At 41.3% G+C, this 24,910-nt stretch overlaps 1 protein-coding gene and 1 pseudogene across 2 annotated transcripts; one reads left to right on the top strand and one right to left on the bottom strand.

The window, feature by feature from the left end:
- Positions 1 to 509: 509 nt before the first annotated feature.
- Positions 510 to 1,368, bottom strand: LOC118394111 (transcriptional activator protein Pur-beta-like; annotated as a pseudogene).
- Positions 1,369 to 8,550: 7,182 nt separating this feature from the next.
- On the top strand, positions 8,551 to 24,564 carry LOC118393553 (histone H2A.V). Of its 2 annotated transcripts, none has more exons than XM_052461896.1 (5): positions 8,551 to 8,572; positions 11,322 to 11,399; positions 22,509 to 22,622; positions 22,794 to 22,923; positions 23,096 to 24,564. In XM_052461896.1, exons 1-5 carry the CDS (start codon positions 8,570 to 8,572, stop codon positions 23,155 to 23,157), a joined length of 387 nt encoding a protein of 128 aa, XP_052317856.1. In that variant the 5' UTR covers positions 8,551 to 8,569; the 3' UTR covers positions 23,158 to 24,564. The 2 variants fall into 2 exon arrangements, with proteins under 2 accessions (XP_052317856.1, XP_035642207.1); XM_035786314.2 differs by lacking the exon at positions 8,551 to 8,572 and adding an exon at positions 9,674 to 9,840.
- Positions 24,565 to 24,910: the final 346 nt, after the last annotated feature.

The raw sequence follows: 24,910 nt of genomic DNA, 5'->3' as shown, positions 1-24,910 counted from the left end.
GTATTGGGAAATGAGCTTCACATCTCTTTGCTGTGCAACACACCCCATTTTCTCACTTTCTTATCTATTATAGCACATAGACATGAACTAAGTGTGTTCTTCAGTGTTAAAAATAGATATTCTACTTGGTAAATGAGACCAGTAGGCAAATGTCATGTTGTGAAACATTGTGAGACTGGATTTGCTGGGCTACATGAGTGGAGTTATTACATGGACCATTTTTATTCATTTTATCAATTGGAAATCTCATAGTCAAGACTAAGAGCTAACGTTATATGAGCTGTAGTCTTTACTCATTTAGCTAGCACAAACCCATGGATCTAAACATTTTACAACACAAATATTGATAATCTCTCTTAAACAGACAGTATTTCTCAATTAAATATACTTTACTTCGTTGTTTTTTATCATTTAAGTTAAATTCGTCATGCACAAAGTAGTAGTTCTTCTATCCAAGCTTTGCTTCACGTTAACAGCTTGACCGCACAGCCGGCTTGATCAATCAATCGTCATCTGCATGGTCTTACCTCTGACTTTTCTCCTGCTCCTCCTGGTCTCTTTTCAAATATTTTATCCCTCTGTCTCTGCTGTATGTCTTTAATCTCTTTGGCATAATGGGAGAACGCTCCTCCAAACTTGCCCCACATTTTGAACGGGATAGTGATAGTTTCTACAGCTGGGTTTGACTTCTCTCACCCTCCAAAAAACTCAGTATGTTGAATCCCACGTCAAAGAAGAACCGTTTGGAGTCCACCATGATAGAGGTGCCCTCCGGAAGCTCGCTGTAGTCCCCTGCTCCTTCACCATAGGTGAGTTCCTCGTCATTGTCTATATGCTTGGCAAGCACGTTACGGAAGTCTATTAACCCTTGCCGGGAGGGTGATGGTTTGTCTGTATTTCATGCCACCGGGGACTCCGCCACCTCCTACTCTGAACCCGGGTCCTCGGTTGATGGTCTGCCTGATCCGGAGAACCCCCCCCTCTCCCCCTTTGGTTCTCTTTCAGATCGGGGTAGTATTTTCTGTTCTCTCGAACCAGGAACTGACTCTTAAAGGCTCACTGTCATCCACCGCCGGATGACTGAGCGAATTGCTCGGGGCTTCTAGGCCCAAGTTGGGTGTAATGATCTATGAAATCCCCCAGGTAGTCACGGAACTCCGCGGCGACTGACATGGAAAGGGTCGGTCGACTTTGAGCCCCCCTCGGCGATTTTGATGAACCTGCCCTTCGCATTCTGCTTTACATCCAGGTAGAATCATTTGTTCTGATGTCCAGCCGCTTCGAGGATAGCTCTTGGGTCTCCTGATCCCGCTAGTAGTGCTGAAACCCGCCACCACCGTGCTCACTCCCATTGTCCCCATCCGCCATCTTCTCCACCAGCCAGCTTCTCTCCTTCCTACGTTCTGAACCTCCCTCGCATGTGTTTACCCTACCCTTGCTGTGGTTGTGCTGTGTAGAGGCTTTGCCTTTTGATTTTGCACAATATAGCCAGTGGTATAAAGTACTGAAGTAAAAATACGTGAAAGTACTACTCAAGTATTTTTGGGGGGTATCTGTACATTACTATTCATATTTTTGACAACTTTTACTTTTACATTTTTACATTCCTGAAGAAAATCACTGACACCCAAAAGTACATTTTGAATGCTTAAAATGATCCAATTCACTCACTTATCAAGAGAACATCCCTGGTCATCCATACTGCCTCTGATCTTTGGGACTCACTAAACACAAATGTTTAATTTATCAATTATGTCTGAGTGTTGTAGTGTTCCCCTGACTCCATAAAAAAACAAACATCTGTTTTGCCTAATATAAGGATAATGAAATGATTTATACTTTTACTTTTGATACTTAATATATTTGAGAAATTACATGCACTTTTGATACTTAAGTATATTTAAAATCAAATACTTTGACTTCACTCAAGTAATATTTTACTGTGTGACTTTCACTTTTATTTGAGATATTTTCTATTAAGGTATCTTTACTTTTACTCAAGTATGGCAGTTGGGTACTTTTTCCGCCACTGAATATAACGCAATTGTCACGTTCGTCGTATGAATCGGAGCAAGGCGCAGCATGGTATGCGTATATTCTTTATTATATTAAGAATGAACACTGAACAAACTAACCAAAATGACACGTGACGCTATCCAAAATAGTACTGACAGGCAACTACAAATAGACAATAACCCACCAAAACAAAAGGGAAAATGGCTACCTAAATATGATCCCCAATCAGAGACAACGATAAACAGCTGCCTCTGATTGGGAACCATATCAGGCCACCATAGACATACAAATACCTAGACCTACAAAACCCCTAGACATACTAAAACCCTAGACATTAAAAAACTAGCATACCCAACCTCGTCACACCCTGACCTAACCAAAATATAAAGAAAACAGAGATATCTAAGGTCAGAGCGTGACAGCAATTCCCACGATAATTCAAATCAACCATCCACAATGTATACCAATTTACTTTTGTCATGTGTGAATATGCAAAGTATTTGATTGTGTCTCACAGTATATGATCACATTTTGGTACTTGTTCTTCTACGTTAACATACAATAATGTTTATGTTCTACCAAATAGAGAAATGAGCTTAAGCAAAGAGCGTGATGCGGTATGGGTGGCATTTGAGGAGGCGCTTTGAGAAGCTCATTATCGCACAGCATTATAATTTCAACATGTAGCTGTAAGTGATATTTCTTCCCATTTCCCCAGTATATTTTTAGGGCAGTTGAATTGTGGGTACATACCACAATGTTGTTGTGTTGTAATTTTAATCACAGAGAGATTCCCATTCTGTTTGATTTTAATAAATACTGTAAGATCAGAAGTAGTGAGCTGCAAAGCGACAGGTACCTGCTCCTGCCACTAGACTTTTCCCTGTCCAATGGATAGAGAGGGATAGCAGAGGCAACATATACTATATACTAGTTAATTTACTGTAAATGAATGGTATCCTTTCAGTTGAGCGTACTAACGCTTGGCCTGTCTACGGGAAGTTGATGCTGTTGCTATGCAACCTCTTGCTAGCTTGTTAGCATAACAAATTAATAGTTAGACATTTTACGACTTGGGGCTGCGTTTCAAACTCATAAAATACACACCTTCGTCCACTTACCCTCGCCTTATGCCCTGGGGGAATCCCCGCAGCCATATTTGTCGTCGGTCCAAATGATTAGCCAAGCAAGGGAAGTTTGCAACTCAAGCCCCTCAGCCCTCGTTTTTAATGGAGTTTGCGTGTGTACATTTATGTTCACTTCGGGGATTGAAACTCCCTATAATTACATTTGCGACGATTGTACATCCGCTAAGAAAAGTCTGCGAAAACTTAACCTCAACGTCAATATGGAGAATGTAAATAAGTCAGAAATTGTGCTACTAATGCACAAACACGTCTCATAAAAGTAATGATGTTTTTGTTTGTTTAGCTTTTGGAAATTGTAGAAATATTTTCTTTCCTTCTTCAGAAGTAGCTAGGCAGGCTAACGTTAGTTAGCTAATTCATTTGCTAGCTATTATACAATAGGCGTATATTAATTAATAATTATATAGTTAATATAAGTAGACATGTAATCATAATTGACTGTAATGCATATAAAACACCCATAAGCTATTGGTGGCTGAAAACACAATCATCGCGGGACAAACTAGTGACGAATTTCCGGGCACTTAATTTGAGGGCTGAGGGGAGACGGTGTGTCTGTTAAGTGTTTGGAATGCAGCCCGGGTGTGTTATTACATTCAATCTGGAGTGCCAGAGTGCACTCTGGGCATTTTAAATTGAGAGTGTTTCCCTCTCGAAGCGTTCAGAGCGCACACTGAACACTCTGGGTGAGGAGTAGGGTTGAGCCGACAAGCACACAAGCTAACTGGCTAACTTGATAGCTATTCCCTAGCAGAGATGGTTAGGCTGTTTTCATGTTATTCTGAGCATTGGTGACTGTAATTGTGCTGCTGGCAACAATTTAATCATGCTTTTTTGACCATGTTTACTGACACTGGTCATATTCAACTGATGTTGAGCGTTTTGCCTTGAATGGGCAGAAATCCCAGTGGCAAGATGTGCCAAGCTCATAGAGACATATCCCAAGAGACTTGCAGCTATAATTGCTGCAAAAGGTGGCTCTACAAAGTATTGACTTTGGGGGGTGAATAGTTACTGTATGCACGCTCAAGTTTTCTGTTTTTTTTGTCTTATTTCTTGTTTGTTTCACAATAAAAAAATATTTAGCATCTTCAAAGTGGTAGGCATGTTGTGTAAATCAAATGACACAAACTCAAAAATCTATTTTAATTCCAGGTTGTAAGGCAACAAAATAGGAAAAATGCCAAGGGAGAAATACTTTTGCAAGACACTGTAGCTAGCTAACATACCGGTGCATTCTGCTGTAATGCTATGCGGTTCGTAAGGATAGTGTAGCTAACAAATTGTCAGCCAACATTACTTGTTATAGGTAACTTATTTGAAAAGTAATTACTTTATTACATTGCTCAACATTTTTTTTACATTTGGCATATTTTCCGCCATTTTCTTCAAATCTGAAAACGTGAAGCCACGCCCGTTTTCTGAAGAATTGTATTATGGGCCCTAAAAGCACGGAAATGGTGTCCTCTGCTTGTATAATTCATATTTGGTGAAGGTAACTATATCCATACTATTGTCCAACCCTCTAAATTGTCCACCCCTCCTTTTGTGGCATTGTAATCCATTATGATTTCAGTTTTTTTTATGTTGCTGGCCACAGAATCTCCCATTCCTATACGTACTCATGAGTCCCACATTTTTGCCTTTCTTTGTCATGTAGGATACTAGGGACGTGTCGGCTGTGAACACAAACTCAGAGGAATTGATAGGCCTGTTCCGTGTATTCAACAGCTGAGTTGGGAGCTCTGGGTTGTTTTTTCATTCTGTTCCTACCATCATCAGCTAGCTCCTGCCCCAGCTTGTGAGAAGTAAAAAAGTTATTGCATGTGATGTTGTGGCCACGGAGTCCCTATGTCACGTCCAGGACAACCCTCATCCATTGGTTCTTCTCAGGGGCTCCTCCATCTGGCTTCCTTGTATACACTTGCAAGTTCCACGTATATGACGAAGCAGCATCACAGGCAGCCCGATCTTGATTCCATAATTTGCAGGTTTAGACGATATGTACTGCCTGAAGTGGCAGTGGCCCCTAAATGGCATAAGCTGCTAATCAACAGTAACGTTGGGCCCAGGTTTGTAAAACGGGAAGGCGGTCCATCCACTTGTTTACTGGCCTGATTGCAAATAGCTTGTCTCTCTGCTGCCGAGCTGGTCTGGTGACTCGGTTATCGAAGCAGATAATCCTGGAAAAAATGTGGAAGTTTTCCAGAGACATTGTTGCATGTAAAAGTTATCTGCCAGTTTCTGCATCCCAAAAGGATTCTGTGGATTCCCCATTGGATCTGAAAATACCAGCAAGGATAAGAACCCCAAAGTATGCATGTAAATGTGTTTGGTCCATCTCGTTCCATCTCTCTCCAAAAACATGCCTTCCCTCCAATTAGTGCAGTCCAGAATGATTTTCTCAATGGTTTTTGGGATGAACAGTTCAAAAGAACACTTGATGTCCTGCACATGAGTAACAGCCATCTGCGTCAGCCCAGGTTGCATTCTCATCACATTGGCAGCAATGCGAGGTGGCTCATTCCTTGGGCAATAAGACCATTCAATTTCACAACTTTTTGACATCCATATTGCTCCTCCTCCAGGCTGCTAATGCTGGGGATGGACTAGGGTCAATCTCACCCTCTTCTTCCAACTCACTGTAAGAATCCAAATTGACAGAGACATGATCCTCATATTCGGGAATATTCTTAATCTTCCAAAGTGGAAGATGCTCCTTCCACACTAGCTTCTCTCTCTGAAAAAAAATATTTTATTGCCCTCTGAGCAGAGATTAATTTAGCCAAACTGATTGATTGTGGTAAGGAGCCACACATGCAAAGCTATTCATTTGTTGTGTCCCTCCCCCAACTTGTACCTTGCTGGGATAGAGAGTGGGAAAATTCAGATTTTTAAATTTTTTACAATGTATCGAAATAACGTATTGTAATAACATTATGCAGGTTCCCACAGGACATTATGTAGTTTCACACATTGCAAATGGTAAAGAGTGTGAGAAAAGCAGGATACAGGCAGGGAGACAGTCAGGTTCTTGGTGCTATGTTGAAACAGCAGGCCCAGGGAAGAGGAAGACAGTGAAGGCACACAGCAAAACTTTGTTACATTTTTACTTTTTTTCACATACACACACACTTTTCCACACTTTTATTACCCTACGGTTAGTGAGGTTAGTATGAGTATTCGAACACAGCTTTGGACAAAAAAAGGTCTAAGAAGGCCTCAAGACACAGTAAGTGTTATGTACCTATTTAGTTTTGTGTATTTGTTTACGCAAACAAAAAGTGTAACCATTTTCTCTATATAGATAGCATATGCCAGTCCTGGCTGCCTCATGTTAATTGTATATTATTGTCATCAAACATCACAGCGGAGGACATTGATCTTACCGGAACAGGTGACCATATTGCAGCTAATGGCGGGGGTGCGTATCTCCCTTAACAGAGCTTTACCCTGGGGCATCTAACCCTAAAACAGGGTTTCCCAACCCTCTCCACCAGCTCCCCCAGATTTTTCACATTTTTGTTTTAACGCTAAACTGCCACACTTGATTTAATTAGTCAAAGGCTTGATGATTAGCTAACTAATTGAACCATGTGGGCCAGTTAAGGGTTAAAATAAAAATGTGAAACGTCTGGAGAGGCCTGAGAAGAGGTTTGGGAAACCCTCCCTTAAAGGAACCCCAAGGGAGATGCCAAGAGCAAGATGTCCCGTGGGCGATCATTACACTGCTGCCTCGGTCAGGATCGAGGGAAAGATGAACGGAGCAAAGTACAGAGAGATCCTTGATGAAAATCTGCTCCAGAGTGCTAAGGAGCTCAGACTGGTGTCCTTGAGTGGCCCAGCCAGAACCCGGACTTGAACCCGATCGAACATCTCTGGAGAGACTTGAAAATAGCTCTGCTGCCAGGCTCCAAATCCAACCTGACAGATCTTGAGAGGATCTGCAGAGAAGAATGGGAGAAACTCTCCAAATACAGGTGTGCCAAGCTTGTAGTGTCATACCCAAGAAGACTTTAGGGTATAATCACTGCCAAAGGTGCTTCAACAAAGTAATGAGTAAAGGGTCTGAATACTTACTGAATGTAATATTTTCATTTATTTTTTATTTTTATAAATTTGAAGAAATGTGAGGTCCTGAGCAGGTTTTCATCAGGGATCTCTATGTACCTTGCCGCTGAAACATGATGCTGCCACCACTGTGGGACTGTGAGTGCATACAGGGATGGTGCCAGGTTTCCTCCAGATGTGACTCTTGGCATTCAGGCCAAAGAGTTCAAACTTGGTTTCATCAGACCAGAGACCAGATAGTCTTGTTTCCCATGATCTGAGAGTCTTTAGGTGCCTTTTGGCAAAGTCCAAGTCCTTTTGGCAAAGCGGGCTATTATGTGCTTTTTACTGAGGAGTGGCTTTCATCTGGCCACTCTACCATAAAGGCCTGATTGCTGGAGTGCTGCAGAGATGGTTGTACTTCTGGAAGGTTCTCCCATCTCCACAGAGGAACTCTGGAGCTCTGTCAGAGTGACTGTCAGAGTGACCGATTCTCCCCTGATTTCTCAGTTTGTCTGGGTGGCCAGCTCTAGGAAGAGTCTTGGTAATTCCAAACTTCTTCAATTGAAGAATGATAGAGGCCACTGTGTTCTTGGGGACTTTCAATGCTGCAGACATTTTTTGGTACCCTTCCCTAGATCTGTGCCTCGACACAATCCTCTCTCAGAGCTCTATTGACAATTCCTTCGACCTCATGGCTTGGTTTTTGCTCTGACATGCACTCTCATGTTTAAGGTGGGACCTTAAATAGACAGGTGTGTGCCTTTCCAAATCATGTCCAATCAATTGAATTTACCACAGGTGGACTCCAATCAAGTTGTAGAAACATCTCAAGGATGATCAATGGAAACAGGATGCACCTGAGCTCAATTTCGAGTCTCATAGCAAAGGGTCTTAATACTTACGTAAATGTAGGTATTTCTGTTTTTTACTTTTAATATTTGCAATAATTTCTAAAAACCTGTTTTCACTATGTCATTATGGGGTATTGTGTGTAGCTTAATGAGGGGAAAATGTTGAAATCCATTTTAGAATCAAGCTGTAACGTAACAAAATGTGGAAAAAGTCAAGGGGTCTGAATACTTTACGAATTCATTGTAGGCCCACCCATTTGGGAGTCAGGTCCACCCACTGGGAAGCCAGGCCAGGCCAATCAGAATGAGTTTTTCCCCATAAAAGGCCTTTATTACAGACAGAAATACTCCACAGCACCCCACTCCCCCTCCTTAAAAAATTCTGCAGGTGAAGAAGACGGATGTAGAGGTCCTGGGCTGGCATGGTAACACATGGTCTGCGGTTGTGAGGCCGGCTGGATGTACTGCCAAATTCTCTAAAACGACGTTGGCGGGCAGCTTATGGTAGAGAAATAAACATTAAATTCTCTGGCAACAGCTCTGGTAGACATTCCTGCAGTCAACATGCCAATTGCATGCGTTGGAAAACCTGGTCTCTTTTAAAATATAATACTCAGCTAAACTAGCACATACTGCTAAGTATTGAGTTAATTGTGTACTAATTAGATACCAATTTATTTTGTGAGGCAAATGTATATTTTCGGTCACGCAGTTAGTTTGCAACTTTGCGTCTATGCTAGGCAGCGGATAGTGGTCGCTAGATCTGCACTATGGTCTAGGGTTGATGTGCCCAGTAATACACGTGTCCACCGTGCACCAGCTTGTACATAAGGCTGCAAAGGCGTCATTTCTCTCATTAACTAGCTTTAATGGCGGGCATTAGTACACATTTTTTCATTTTTTTCCCCCGTCTTAATAAAACACATATTTCCACCACCATTTTAGGACAATCTAGGATGTTATACAACCTTGGCTGAACGCAATGTGCAACATCATGAATTGTCCGAAAATGTATAACTCAACCAAGATAGACTACAGCCTGTCGTTTCAAATTGAAACAAATCAGTCAAAGTGGGCAGAACCAAGCTCGAGCTAGCGAGATCTTATTTGCGCGTTCTAGCAACATCTGCATATTTCCCGTAGGGAAGGCAAATCCATCATCTCTCACTGAGTGGAAACGCCAAGCGGTAGCTTCACTTTTATACATCCGTGAAATATCTGTCTCATTGTTCTGTCTGTGGTATAACGACTGGGCACATCAACACTAGATGCAGAGAAAGATTTTATAACTAACCCATTGTTAGCTCATTGTTAATAGCTGTGGTGTAGCTCTAACGCACGCTATCGGCTGCCTAGGCTACATATATGCATGCATTATCAAAGACGAGTTGTGTATGCAATCTCCAGTTATGCACATGCACGTAGTATATTTCAGAATTGTATTAGTCAAGCAAGTGAATTATATTGAGCGTCAATTTTTTTAAAGCATACATTTTGAGTGGCATTTTCTAGCTACAGCGAACCCGCCTACTTGTTGGTCTCGTGGGCAAAGAAAGACACGCCGATTTGGGGGGTGGGGGTAGAAATCTGTACAAGCAGCGCTGTGATTGGTCAGAAAAAAATATTAAAATAAACAACAGGAATTCCCGTTGGTCAACATCCATTCGCAAGGAGTCCCGGGTATAGTATTGTTAAGGGCTCTATTTTTTTCTCTCGGTCTTGAACCGAAATTGTTTCCGATCTCCTCAGTTCCACAACCAAATAACGAAATGGTATGTGTTTATTATCTGTAGCGATACTTTTATTAACTACAGATTCGTATAGAATGTATGGTTTAATTGTACATTCGCTAGCATTACGTGCTACTTCTTCAAATTGACTGAAAAGCAACGCTAAACTAGCGTTTACCAGCTAAGTTAGCAAGGTCGGGTTCCTAGCTACTAACGTTACTGTAGCTAGTTAAGAGTTACTTTTTAACTTATTTTCTCTTTGGTAATGCTGGTGTTACGTTTCCCACATGCATTACATCTTCTGCTATTTCTGCATGCAAATAATGTGGCAAGAAGGCTACTAACGTTAACTAATTTCAATAGTTAACGTTAGCCTAGCTATTTTTTTTTTCGTGTTGGCTGGTCTGGTTGCTCCGCGGCAGTTCTGTATCATGTCAATATTCCAAAATCTGTCGAGGTGCTCTAACTAGATACTCATAATTTTAAATTTCAGCAAATGGCTAATTCAATGAGTATATGTAACGCTCCACTTTGCAATAGTGTTATCCAGCTTAGTTAGATTTCTCATTTGATGCCAGCTGAGTTGTTGCTTGTCAAGAATTGGCGGGAAACGTAAACCAAAATTGGGTGATTCGCCTTGCTTTCTAGTTAGCTAACCATCTTCATAATTAGTTATTTATATATGGACATATGAATCCATCTTGAGTTTTGTCTAGGTAACGTTAGCTATGTCAGCCAGGCAAGTGAAGATTGCTGACCTGGGACACAGTCAGGTTATTTGGGCTCCCTTTGGGTCCCAAGGATTTAAGAAACACTGACATTTGACAAATGTTGACAGACGTGCAAAATAGCTGTGAAGAGATTATCTCTGTACGAATTCCATGGTTGATGGTGTAGGAATTGATAAACAGAACTGATTGATTCAAAAGTTTTTCTATTTAAATTCTAATTCAAAATTCTTGCCGCCAACAATCATTAGATAATTTACTGTTATTCCCCAAATGTAGATCGTTTCATCACAGGTAAAGGAATGGCTGAAAAACACTCATTTAAAATGAACCCTACAGTGTTGGGTGATTTGGAAAGCATCGTCAGTCAACAATATTATAATAATACTCATCGGAAAAGTTATTTAACTTGCACTGGATACTATGCCATTTTTTTAAAGGCTGGAAATGAATTTAACAGGTAAAGTAGTTGGCAAATGGAAATCAACAGGGTGGTCTACAGAGGTAGATGGGCTGGGATTAAAAAGCTCAAGGTTAATGGTTATTACTGTTAACACTAAGACATTTACAGTATAAATGTGTGCATAAAAACAATCTTTGTTGTGAATGATGTGTGTAAAATGTATGTCAAAATGTTTACTTTGTCTGAAGAGGTAGTATGGGCCAAAGAGTTAGGATTTATTGGTCATTTGGGGAAGGGTTAAATGACTAAAATAATGCATGCAAATCACATGGTTTCAAGTCTCATTCTACTAGCTAATTTTGTAATGCTGTGTCTTGCACCATCTATTCCAGGCTGGTGGTAAGGCAGGGAAAGACAGTGGCAAAGCTAAGGCGAAAGCGGTGTCGCGCTCCCAGAGAGCTGGACTGCAGGTAAGATTTGAATACCACTACAGAGACCTTATATACTGAACAAAAATATAAACGTAACTTTGAAGTGTTGGTTGCGTTTGCTAGGAAATTATCCTGAAGTGTTCCATAATCAAAGCTTATTTCTCTCAATCTGTGTACAAATGTTTGCATCCTTGTTGACCAGACTTTCTCCTTTGCCACGATAATCCACCTACCTGACAGGTGTGGCATATCAAGAAGCTGATTAAATGTTATGATCATTATGTCTCAAGTTGCAGGAGTGTGCATTTGGCATGCTGACTGCAGGTATGGCCATCAGAGCTGTTGCCAAAGACTTGAATGTGGATTTCTCTGGTGGACTTTCCTGCAGTCAGCATGCCGGTTGTACACTCCCTTAAAGTCTTGACACATCTGTGGCATTTTGTGGCAACTGCACATTTTATTGGCCTTATTGTCCCCATGCTGTTTAATAGGCTTCTTGATATTCCACACCTGTCAGGTGGGTGGATTATCACATTTATGCACAGAATTTGAGAGCAATTACCGCTTCATGCATATTGAACATTTCTGGGAACTTTTCTGGGAATATTTCAGTTTGAAACATGGGACCAGTGCTTAAATATGAGCCGGATCCTGCTGGAACAGGATCTGGCACCTTTCAGTTTGGGTCTGTTTTGTTCTGCATTTGGCCAGATGCTCTCGTTGCATGAAGAATAATTTTCACTTTTTGCAATATGTCGATTCTAACAAAAGCTCATTTTGAGTTGCCTCTAATACACACACTCAAATCACCTGAGAAAGTTATTTTTTTTCAAGCTGGGCCCAATATTCTAAGTTTATTTGGGTTGATTTGCACAACATTGTAACTTGTGTTTGAGACCAACGCGTGGCTGTGAGAAGCACTACAGTATGTCTCAGAACTAGAATGAAATGAACATTCTATGATTTCTCTACTCTGCTAGACGTGAAACTGCAACTCATCTCTTTAGCGTTGCATTTCCTTATAGAATGATAGCCATGTGACGGGTTCTGAACGAACTGCAGCACCCCTGATAATTGTAAACACATTTGCCAAAATTATAGAATTACTGCTGTCTGTTCAGAAATGAAATCATTCAGAATAGCCTACTACACCATGAGGCCTATAATTTAGCCACAGGGGATTAATAGATATATTCTTTGGAAATGGTCTAGCTGTATTGTAGCCCAATAACAAGGAATTAGCCTACAGTCAGGAATGTGTGGTATATCTGTCAGTGAAAACAATGTGGACAACGGCCCATTCGCAAGATTTCAAATACAATTAAGGGAAAACGCGTTGTAAAGGGAAGAGTATGCTGTAGGCTACTAAAATATTTGATCCACTTCCAAATATTGTTTAACGAGAGGCTTTTGGCACGAGAGCTTTGACAATCACCAGCGAGTGAGCTGCCCATCATTGGGTAATCCTACAAAATGGTTTACAGCTTAATTTCCCCCTCTTATTGTAGCCTACAGTACATCTCCATACACGTAGGCTATTGATGGAATCAAGGCATGGTAGTTTTTATTGATCTGTTTGACAGTGTCAAAGTACCCTGCCATTCTGATCATTTGTGCGGTATTAAAGATTCTGCCAAAGTCTCCGGTCATGTAAAATGATGTCGAATTGCGTTTATAAAAGAACACATTTTTCCTGGACCCTAGGCTACTAAAAACACTCCCATTTGTGCCACATCTGTAAGTCCCTCTACTGATCTATACCATGACGCAAATGTGACTATGCATGCAATGCTTTATTATAAAGCTGATAAACATTTTACTCCCCAGGTCACCCCCCCTCCCCTCATGTGCACTTTGGGCTGGCACGTCACGATTTGACAAATGAAGCACTGCTTAACACTTTACAAGTTGCATTTCATATTTGTTCAGTATGTTTAAATTGACTTCCTTTATGAACTGTAACTTGGTCAAATTTGTGAAATTGTTGCCTTTCTATTGTTCTCTCTGTGTACAGGAGATTGGGATAGTAATTCAGACTGACTTTATCCAAAATGGATAGTTTATTTTTCCTCGTTAGTCTACACCATGCCCTATAATAAAAGCGAAAACAGGTTTTTAGTAATGTTTTGCAAATGTGATTTTACATATATTTTTATTAAGTTCCTTATTTACTAGAGATGCACGATATATCGTGATCGCCCGATTATTGGCTAAAAATGCCAGCATCGGCCCGGCATCAAAGCTTAGGTGTATACCTATATAACGTCGGTAGATGATGCCATGAAAAATAGTGCTAACCAGAACAAAAGCAGAAATGCTAGGCGCACACTTCTAACAAGTTCAAGTTGAGCAGTCATTTGAAAGAGTAAGAACTTCAGTGAGAACTCAAAGGGAAAATCCATTAATGCCAAGATGAGATTCATTGCCCTTTACAATCAACTGTTCTGTCATGGATGATGTTGGCTTCCACCGACTGGTCGAGCACCTCGAGCCCCGGTACACACTACAAAGTAGGTGCTATTTTCCAGATGTTTTCCTACTGGAGTTGTGCATTTCAACAATACTGTGCATCTATGGGCGTCACTGCTATTCGCTTCACGGCTGACATTTGGACCAGCGACATCAGCCCCATGAGCATGCTGAGTCTGGCACAGTGGGTCGATGAAGATTTCGTACAGAGGAAAGCTGTATTGCTCGCTCAAGAAAGTGCTGGTTCTCATACCACTGCTGCCATTTCGATGGCATTTGAGAACGTTTAACTTGGAAACATTAACATGTTCCTAGTGCCAATCCAACAACTGACTCAAATGAGCTAATCAAATGCATCTGCAGCAGACGTGATACCCTCTGTCATGGCAATGAAACGCCTGCTAAATTGCCATAAATGTTTAATGACTTTCAACTTGTTCCCAAATTAATGTAATTGGTTCAGTTTGTTTTTGATATTTTAAACTGCGTGTCGTGATCGCGTTTTGGTGTAGGGGGACAAAATAATTCTATACATGATGCGCGCAGTTGTTTTGGGTTCCGTGTAAGACAGTGCTACAGGGAGAAAGAACGGACAGTTGATTGTCGTGGTTGACAACGTAACAACACCTGCACAGGATCGGTCCATCCAAACATCACACCTGCGGGACAGGTACAGGATGGCAACAACTGCCTGAGTTACACCAGGAACGCACAATCCCTCCATCAGTGCTCCCTGTCCGCAATAGGCTGGACTGGGGGCTTGTAGGCAAGCGTAGACGAGCGTCACACTGTACTCTGTACTCTGGAGCTGGATCGACGTGTCGAGTCCATCATGAACAGATACTCACTGTTACTTTGGATCCCCCCCCTTTATTCAGGGACCCATTATTCCATTTCTGTTGGTCACGTCGCATATCTGTTGGAACTTACTCAGTTTGTCTCACTTGTTGGCTCTTATGTTAATACAAATATTGACAGTGAGAACGTTTTTTTTTTTGCTGAGTTTATATATTGTATAGAAAAATAAAGTATATATTATTGCATATTTAACGTGGGAAAAATATCCACATAGTATTAAAGTTGTCTTAAAGTTCTCTTAGCTGTGTGCGGCTCCGCTCATTAATTATTTCGCTCCAGTGAGAAAAGAGCTGAGACCGTCGTAGCAGCAATTAGCTTATGAAGGAATTAGCAGTTAGCTAAATGCAAAGGAGCAACATGGCACGCATTGGCGTGCCAGGACTAGAAAACGCCCAAAATCATTCAGGTCTGGTAACATTTCAGTTTCCCTGTAAACTATAACGGGGCTTGCCAACGAGTGGTGGATATAACGTCTACAACATGTAGGCTCTGATCATTGTGTTATAGTCTATTTGAGTAGCAATGCGAGTAAAATGACTACTCCTTTCTGCGAACATCACCCTGAAGTTCCAATTTGGCGAAAAGAGGAAACGGCAACCACTTCTCCCCACAGCTTTTAGGCAACAATATGCAGCTTACTCCCGTATGGCTAAAGAAAGCATTGCAGCGATAGCAAAATTCATAGCGGCAGATGAGACCCTTCTCTATTGTAGAGAATGCAGGGTTCAGGAACATGTTTGAAGTGGTTGATCCGCACTTCACTTCCTTCCCGGACACATTTTGCCCAGACATTAATACATGCCTTCTACAAAACAACTTGCGAGCGATTTGTCAAACGCGGTCTGTCACTCTAACAGACAGTTGGATGTCGAGAGCTACCTTACTCTAACGGCACATTTCATTACAGCAGAGTGGGAGATAAAAAGCCATGTCCTTCAAACACGCCCCCTTCAGAGTAGTGATAAGTGTAAACTTGAAGAGCTAAGGGAAGTAGTTGCACTGTGAAAGTTGGTGAGATATAATATAATGATCCCTGTGACAACGCTAGAAATATTATAAATGCATTTACACTAGCTGGATTGGGGCCACAGAGGATGCTTTGTTCACATTGTTGACTGGGGGGCAGTTTTGAGTAGCTTGAATGATTAAGGTGCCCAGAGTAAACTGCTACTCAGGCCCAGTTGCTAATATATGCATATCATTAGTGGATTTGGATAGAAAAACTGTTGTCTGAGTATAACAGAACTCAGGCGAAAACCTGAAGAAAAAAAAATCCAACCGGGAAGTAGATGTGGGAAATATTGAAGATAGTGGGATATTGGTCATGTTGCACTTCCTAAGGCTTCCACTAGATGTCAACAGTCTTTAGAACCTTGTTTGATGCTTTTCCTGTAATGTGGGGCCGAATGAGAGGGGAATGAGTCAGGTCTGGCAGAATGCTTTGAGCTTGTGACGTGCGTTCTTGTGGGTGACTCACGGTCGCGTTCCATTGCTTTTCTACAGACAAAGGAATTCTCCGGTTGGAACATTATTGTTATTTATGTTAACATCCTAAAGATTGAGTCTATACTTAGTTGGACATGTTTCTATGGACTGTAACATAACTTTTTAGACCTTTCGGCTGGACTTGCACGCGCTTTTGGATTTGTTTACCAAACGCCCTAAGAAAGGAAGGAATGTATTTGGACATAAATTATGAACTTTATCAAACAAACATTGTGGAACGGATTCCTGCGAGTGCATTCTGATTGAAGATTATCAAAGGTAAGTGGATATTTCTAATACTAATGTTGACTACACAACATGGCGGATATCTCTTTAGCTGTTTTGGTCTCTGAGCTCCCTACTCAGATTATTGCATGGTGTGCCTTTTCCGTAAAGTTTTTGGAAAATTTGACACGGCGGTTGCAAGGAGAAGTTTATCTAAAGTTACATGTATAATAGCTGTATCTTTTATCAATGTTTATGAGTATTTCTGTGAATTGATGTGGCTCTCTGCAAAATCACCAGATGTTTTGGAACTACTGAATGTAACACGCCAATGTAAAATGAGATTTTTGGATATAAATATGCACTTTATCGAACAAAACAAACATGAAGTCCTATGAGTGTCATCTGAAAATCATCAAAGATTAGTGATTAATTTGATCTCTACTTGTGCTTTTTGTGACTCTTTGGCTGGAAAATGGCTGTTTTTCCTTGACTTTTCGATGACCTAACAATTGTTTGGTGCTTTTGCTGTAAAGCCTTTTTGAAAACAGACACTGGCTGGGTTAATTAATTTTATCTTTAAAATGGTGTATAATACTTGTATGTTTGAGGAATTTTTGTTTTGAATTTGGCGCCCTGCACTTTCACTGGCTGTTGGCGGGGTGGGATGCTAATCTAGACGATTCACCGACAGTCTCTCAAAAAACAATCTCTTGCCTCCAAGCAAAGACCAGGAAGGTGGTATCCTTTTAATTAAAAACACATTTGCTATAATGTTTAAGACAACAGGAGATGCTGTAGCTGCCAAACCATAAATTAATCCAAGATGTCCCTACTAGATGGAATTCAAGCCATGGCATGGTTGAGAGACGCAGAACGTTGCGGTGTATTCTACACTGACTGGACAAGCTGTAAGGAATGTCAAAGATATTGTGACTGTGGAAAAATGACAACTTCTTCTGCTAGTATTATCAGTGGGCAAACTTCTCAAAACAGTCACCGCACTGAGCATTCCATCAGTTTCCATGGTCCTGAAAACAATGATTCAGAAATCAATGGTGGTATCCCCCGCAGTAAGGGATGTCAAGACTGCTATCAGAGTAAACTGGAGCCTAGATATGCTGACCCTGGTGTCAGCTTCTTACACGAGCACTGCTTTGGACCCCCGGTTCAAGTCCCTGCTGCACCTGGATGCTGCTGCTTGTTTAACAGCGGAGATTATAAATAAAATACCTGTTGTATATTGGTCATAAAGTAATTGTCCGTGTCTATTTCTAACAACAATCATGTTTTTAATGCCACTTAAGAGGTAGTAATTTTCATAATATAGTTCTGCAGTATCAAGCCAAGGGCGCCAACCCCTCTCCAGAGACTGCAGACGACAGGGGTTCTCCTCCAGAAGTCTGCTATGGCTGAGCTTTTCACGACCCAGGCGCAGGGAACCAAGTCAAAGGCCATGGAGGAGGTGACCTCACTCTGGGACGTAGACTGTATTCCCCTGGATGCTGATCCACTTACATGGTGGAAGACCAAAGAGTTAATATACCCTCATGTTAGCAAGGCACTACCTGGCTGTGCCTGGGACCTCTGTCCCTAGCGAGAGGGTATTCTCCACAGCAGCTGACATTGTCACAGCAAGCCGATCTGTGCTCACTGCAGGGTAATGTGGCTGAACTTAATTAACTTCTTAACCTCTAGCGTCGAGCAATCCCGTATCCGGGAGCGTAATCATAGCCTCAAGCTCATTACCATAACGCAACGTTAACTATTCATGAAAATCGCAAATGAAAGAAATGTATTCACTCCCAAGCTTAGCCTTTTGTTAACAACACTGTCATCTCAGATTTTCAAAATATGCTTTTCAACCATGGCTACACAAGCATTTGTGTAAGAGTATTGATAGCTAGCATAGCATTAAGCCTAGCATTCAGCAGGCAACATTTTCACAAAAACAAGAAGCATTCAAATAAAATCATTTACCTTTGAAGAACTTCGGATGTTTTCAATGAGACTCTCAGTTAGCAAATGTTAATTTTTTTCAAAAAATATTATTTGTGTAGGAGAAATCGCTCCGTTTTGTTCATCACGTGTGGCTAAGAAAAAAAATCTGAAAATGCAGTCTCTACAACGCTGAACTTTTTACCAAATTAACTCCATAATATAAACAAATGGCAAACGTTGTTTAGAATCAATCCTCAAGGTGTTTTTCACATATCTATTCGATGATAAATCATTCGTGGCAGCTGTGTTTCTCCTCGACGCAAACGAAAAATACACGCAGCTGGAGATTACGCAATAATTGCAACGGAGGACACCAAGCGGCCACCTGGTAGATGTAGTCTTAAGGTCAATCTTCCAATGATTTGCCTAAAAAATACGTCACAATGCTGTTGACACCTTGGGGAAATGACAAAGTCTAAGCTCATTCGTGACCCATACACAGCCATATAAGGAGACATTGGAACACAGCACATTCAAAATCTGGGGCACTTCCTGTATGAAATTTCATCTTGGTTTCACCTGTAGCATTAGTTCTGTGGCACTCACAGACATTATCTTTGCAGTTTTGGAAATGTCAGTTCATCTTTTTGTGACAAAATATCTTCTTTAAAATATCAAGAAGTTAAAGAAACTTAAATCAGATTTTTTTTTAAACACATCAATTCAAGTAACCTGTCTCGTGGTCTTATTTAAGGCACTGCTATGTGACTTATTTTTTAAATATTTGCTGCTGGACTATGCACTCTTTAATTTCTGTTGACATGACTCATGTTTTAATTAAGGCAGGCACTTTTCTTGTCCCTTTGTTTCCATATGCTCCTCGGTATTCAAGCTACCTATGTTTCTATTACAATAAATGGAAAATCTAAATACAATTGGCATTGATTTTGTCAATGTATCAATACCGAACCGTGACACCACTACTGTATCGTACCAAACTGAGTTTTGTGACCCGTTTCACCCCTAATTGACATGTATGATGAAATCCTGATTGAGAATGAAACGACTGAACGAAACCGCATAGCAAGTGAAAGAAATGGTTTTACTGGCACTACATATGTAAATGTTTACTTTTTGGTCGGTGTGTGTGTGTGTAACCTTTTATTTAACTAGTCAAGTTAAGAACAAATTCTTATTTACAATGACGGCCAAACCCCGGTCAACGCTGGGCCAATTGTGCGTCACCCTATGGGACTCACAATCACGGCTGGTTGTGATACAGCCTGGATTCGAACCAGGGACTGTAAGGCCACCTCTTGCACTGAGATGCAGTGCCTTAGATGTGTGTTAAGCATTCTAGTACAGTTAAAAGGGCTGCATTTAAAAAAAAAAAAAAAATTAAACAACGTTATTTTGGCAGGGAACATATCGGTACTGGCCAAAAGTCATTTGTGCATCCCTATTTACACTTCAGACCCTTTGCTATGAGACTTGAAATTGAGCTCAGGTGCATCCTGGTTCCATTGATCATCCTTGATGTTTCTTGGAGTCTACCTGTGGTAAATTCAATTGATTGGACATGATTTCGGAAGGTGCGCACACACCTGTCTCTAAGGTCCCACAGTTGACAGTGCATGTCAGAGCAAAAACCAAGCCATGAGGTTGAAGGAATTGTCCGTAGTACTCAGGATTGTCAAGGCACAGATCTGGGGACGGGTACCAAAACATTTCTGCAGCATTGAAGTTACCCAAGAACACCTTTTTTCTTAAACGGAATAAGTTTGGAACCACCATGACACTTCCTAGCTGGCCGCATGGCCAAACTGAGCAATCAGGGGAAAAGGGCCTTGGTCAGGAGGGTGACCAAGAACCCAATGGTTATTCTGACAGAGTTCCTCTGTGGCGATGGGAGAACTTTCCAGAAGGAGAACCATCTTCGTAGCACTCCACCAATCAGGCCTTTATGGTAGCGTGGCCAGGCGGAAGCCACTCCTCAGCAAAAGGCACATGACCGCTCACTTGGAGTTTGACTGTCAGACCGTGAAACCACGCCTGAATGCCAAGCCTCATGTCTGGAGGAAACCTGGCACCATCCCTACGGTAAAGCAGTGGTGGCATCAGCATGCTGTGTGGATGTTTTTCAGCAGCAGTGTCTGGGGAAACTAGTCAAGATGAATAGTGCAAAGTTCAGAGATCCTTGATGAAAACCTGCTCAGGACCTTGAACTGGGGGTGACGGTTCACCTTTCAACCACCCTACGCACACAGCCAAATCAAATTTTTGTCACATACACATGGTTAGCAGATGTTAATGCGAGTGTCGCGAAATGCTTGTGCTTCTAGTTTCGACAATGCAGTAATAACCAACAAGTGATCTAATTAACAATTCCAAAACTACTGTCTTATACACAGTGTAAGGGGATAAAGAATATGTACATACAGATACATGAATGAGTGATGGTACAGAACGGCAGAGGCAAGATGCAGTAGATGGTATCGAGTACAGTATATACATGAGTATGTAAACAAAGTGGCATAGTTAAAGTGGCTAGTGATACATGTATTACATAAGGATGCAGTCTGATATAGAGTACAGTATATACGTATGCATATGAGATGAATATGTAACATTTATATTAGGTAGCATTGTTTGAAGTGGCGAGTGATATTTTACATTTCCCATCAATTCCCATTATTAAAGTGGCTGGAGTTGAGTTAGTGTCAGTGTGTTTGCAGCAGCCACTCAATGTTAGTGGTGGCTGTTTAACAGTCTGATGGCCTTGAGATAGAAGCTGTTTTTCAGTCTCTCGGTCACAGCTTTGGTGCACCTGTACTGACCTCTCCTTCTGGATGATAGCGGGGTGAACAGGCAGTGGCTCGGGTGGTTGTTGTCCTTGATCTTTATGGCCTTCCTGTAACATCGGGTGGTGTTGGTATCCTGGAGGGCAGGTAGTTTGTCCCCGGTTGTGCAGACCTCACTACCCTCTGGAGAGCCTTACGGTTGTGGGCGGAGCAGTTGCCGTACCAGGCGGTGATGCTCTCGATTTGTGCATTTGTACAAGTTTGAGTGCTTTTGGTGACAAGCTGAATTTCTTTGGCCTCCTGAGGTTGAAGAGGCGCTGCTGTGCCTTCTTCACGATGCTATCTGTGTGCGTGGACCAATTCAGTTTGTCTGTGATGTGTATGCCGAGGAACTTAAAACTAGCTACCCTCTCCACTACTGTTCCATCGATGTGGATAGGGGGGTGTTCCCTCTGCTGTTTCCTGAAGTCCACAATCATCTCCTTAGTTTTGTTGACGTTGAGTGAGGTTATTTTCCACACCACACTCCGAGGGCCCTCACCTCCTCCCTGTAGGCCGTCTCGTCGTTGTTGGTAATCAAGCCTACCACTGTTGTTGTCCGCAAACTTGATGATTGAATTGGAGGCTTGCGTGGCCATGCAGTCGTGGGTGAACAGGGAGTACAGGAGAGGGCTCAGAACGCACCCTTGTGGGGCCCCAGTTTTGAGGATTAGCAGGGTGGAGATGTTGCCTACCCTCACCACCTGGGGGTGGCCCGTCAGAAGCAAGATGATGCAGGAGTGGCTTCAGGCAAGTGTCAATGTCCTTGAGTGACCCAGCCAGAGCCCAGACTTGAACCCAATTGAACATCTCTGGAGAAACCTGCAAATAGCTGTGCAGTGACGCTCCCCATCAAACCAGGGCTTGAGGATCTACAGAGAAGAATGGAGAAACTCAATACAGGTGTGCCGAGCTTGTTCTACCCAAGAAGATTTTGAGGCTGTCAAAGGTGCTTCAAAGTACTTGGTAAAGTCTTGTTGCATTTAAAAAAAAAAAAAAAACGTTTTTGCATTGTCATAATGGACCTTGAGTTTCCGTGGTGTTCTGTTTTCAAAGCAAGAGTAGCAATGCTGTTTTGCATGTTCCTGGTATTAAAAATAACTGGTTTGTATTTTTTTTGTTTCTCATGTCTGTGCTCCTATTACTAGAAACCACTCATTCTGCGCAGAGCCTTGATGTAGTGGCAACACTCCATGGCAACTGTCCAACAGATGAGATTAAATCCCTATGTCTGTCCTTCAAGGTTTTTCTCACTTGTCTCCCCACCTAATATTGCTATGTATGAAAAGCCACTCATCCTCATTCCCCCCCCCTGGTTTCTTCCTTCCAGTTCCCAGTGGGTCGTATCCACAGGCACTTGAAGACTCGTACTACCAGCCATGGCCGTGTAGGAGCCACAGCGGCCGTGTACAGTGCTGCCATCCTCGAATACCTCACGGCTGAGGTGAGCCTAACACACCATCTTACACCAATACATTCTGTTGGATTAGACTTGCTGTCATGTAAACAATGTCATTTATCCATTTGTGGGATTGGAAAGATATTCTAAGAGTGCTATTGAATACTAGACCTCTGAATCGTTATTTTGAGTTAAGGTTTGCTTATTTGTTTCCAGGTGCTGGAGTTGGCGGGCAATGCTTCCAAAGATCTGAAGGTGAAGCGCATCACTCCTCGCCACTTGCAGCTCGCGATCCGTGGAGACGAGGAGTTGGACTCCCTCATCAAGGCCACCATTGCTGGAGGAGGTGAGTTGAGAAGGCACACTGTTATTAGATCACTTGCTCTCACACCGTTATACGGACAAACACCACATGCACCTGTTTTTGGATAATTTGTAGTGTGTGTAGTGTGAGTGAATGACATTAATTTTGTAACATGCATACACTCAATTGTATTCTTGTTTGCTGTTTTTTCTAGGTGTGATCCCTCACATCCATAAGTCCTTGATCGGGAAGAAGGGCCAGCAGAAGACTGCATAGACAGACCATCTTGTTGACTGTGAAGGCTTGTAATTCTGACTGGACTGTGTTCGGAGACACTTGTATTCAGACTGACTTGACTGACCAGAACTTCACATTTGATATTTTATTAATATTATAGCTAACGATGAGTGATTAAATTTTTTTTTTTTTTTTCTCCATTGTAATATTTCCCATAATGAGAACTCTTAAGACAAACACATTTGTATTAGGGCTGGGCGATTATGGTCTAACAATCTGTTATGTTAAAAAAAAAAATGTGACTTATGGGCGGTTCCTAAATGTAATTTAAAAGTTATTGTACAATTAAGTCATACGCTGCATTTAAAAAAAGTCGAGCAACAATCTAATCCATGGCTTGTGAAATTATACCTAGGCTAAATATAAGCCTTCCACAACACACTAATTATTTTAACATGCTTTTTGCCATCACTGATCAAGTTTATGGAAATTCCCTTTCCTTACAAATTTAACCAGAAGCATACATGATATACATTCACTAATAATTAACTTATTGTAGCAGGCATTGAAAATTAACACCAGTTACAAGCCCACGTGCTAGTAGGTAGCCAGCTAATCTTTATATTTCAGGTTTTGCCATCTTGGATCTATTTGCTAGCTAACAAGGCAGAACAGTGGAGTTATGAACACACCCTTCTGTCTCAACTGTTGAAATGGCATGCTATCCTGTACTTTGTTAAGATTGAAATTTAGTGGCCTACTTAATCAGAAAGAGACATTGCCAATCATTATTTTATCCTTATTGCAGATTTAAGACTAGACCACTACTATACGTCTTTGCTAAAATGCTGCTCGCTGTACTTGGTAGTGCAATGCTGCATGTGACCAACTGAGCATACATTTTTGTTAGTGTTTGCAATTTCAGTAGTTCAGACAAAGGTTATTGTTAACTTCTCTAAATTGTCCATATGATTTATTTTTTTGATGGACCAAACCTTAATTGTAAATAGTGACTTGCTGTCAGATCTGTCCAAAATGAGCCCAATGGTTTGAGTTTAGCTTGGATTTAAACTTGTCACATGCCTTCCCGCCTTTGGGACATCTCCCATTTTTAGGGGGGAGACGTTCATCTAGTCATTTATTTACAGTTCTCTGGTGTTAGTGGGAAGGAGCGACTAAGTCGAGACCAAAAAGACGTGAGAACAAACAGACCATAACACTCATAATGAGAAATACAAACATTGATTCTTGCGATATAGGCATTTGGAATATCGCTCAAATTAATTAGATCGCTCAGCCCTAATTTGTCTGCCATTTTAGATTGTTGGGCAGGACAGAGGAAATAATCATACCTTTGTCAGATTGTGACAGTTGAATTCGATTTGGCAGGGCTTCATAAATGTTTTATACTGAAATGGAATTAAAACTCATTTTTATAAAAACGAAGCTGATTGTGGTTTTCTTCTGTATTTGTTTGGCAAAATTTTAGAATATTCTGTAGTGTTATGAAACTTCGGCACGTTATGCTATGATAAGTGTTGTAATGTTTTTATTTGCAAACAGTTCCAACAGACTATCATGGCTAGTGCTAGAGTGGGTATACTACTGGAAACCTTTTTTTTTAAATTTCAAGGTTTATAAAGAGTTGGCCAATTAAGAAATTAATGGCTTTTTTATAATGAACTCCACAAAAATAGTCTGGTAAACGCAGGCTTAGAATAAATATCCTATGAGAATCAGCTAGTCACTTTTTGTGAATTTTGAAGCATTTTATGTAATCCAAGTGAGTACA

The sequence above is a fragment of the Oncorhynchus keta genome, chromosome 14 (genome assembly GCF_023373465.1).
Source record: "Oncorhynchus keta strain PuntledgeMale-10-30-2019 chromosome 14, Oket_V2, whole genome shotgun sequence".
In the NCBI taxonomy this organism is placed as follows: domain Eukaryota; kingdom Metazoa; phylum Chordata; class Actinopteri; order Salmoniformes; family Salmonidae; genus Oncorhynchus; species Oncorhynchus keta.
This window is presented reverse-complemented; position numbering and strand designations above follow the sequence as displayed.

Excerpts from the sequence above, each read along its gene's own strand:
- LOC118393553 (XM_052461896.1), top strand. Across the intron at positions 11,400-22,508 it reads CCCAGAGAGCTGGACTGCAG|TTCCCAGTGGGTCGTATCCA; the intron begins GTAAGATTTGAA and ends TCTTCCTTCCAG. Across the intron at positions 22,623-22,793 it reads TCGAATACCTCACGGCTGAG|GTGCTGGAGTTGGCGGGCAA; the intron begins GTGAGCCTAACA and ends ATTTGTTTCCAG.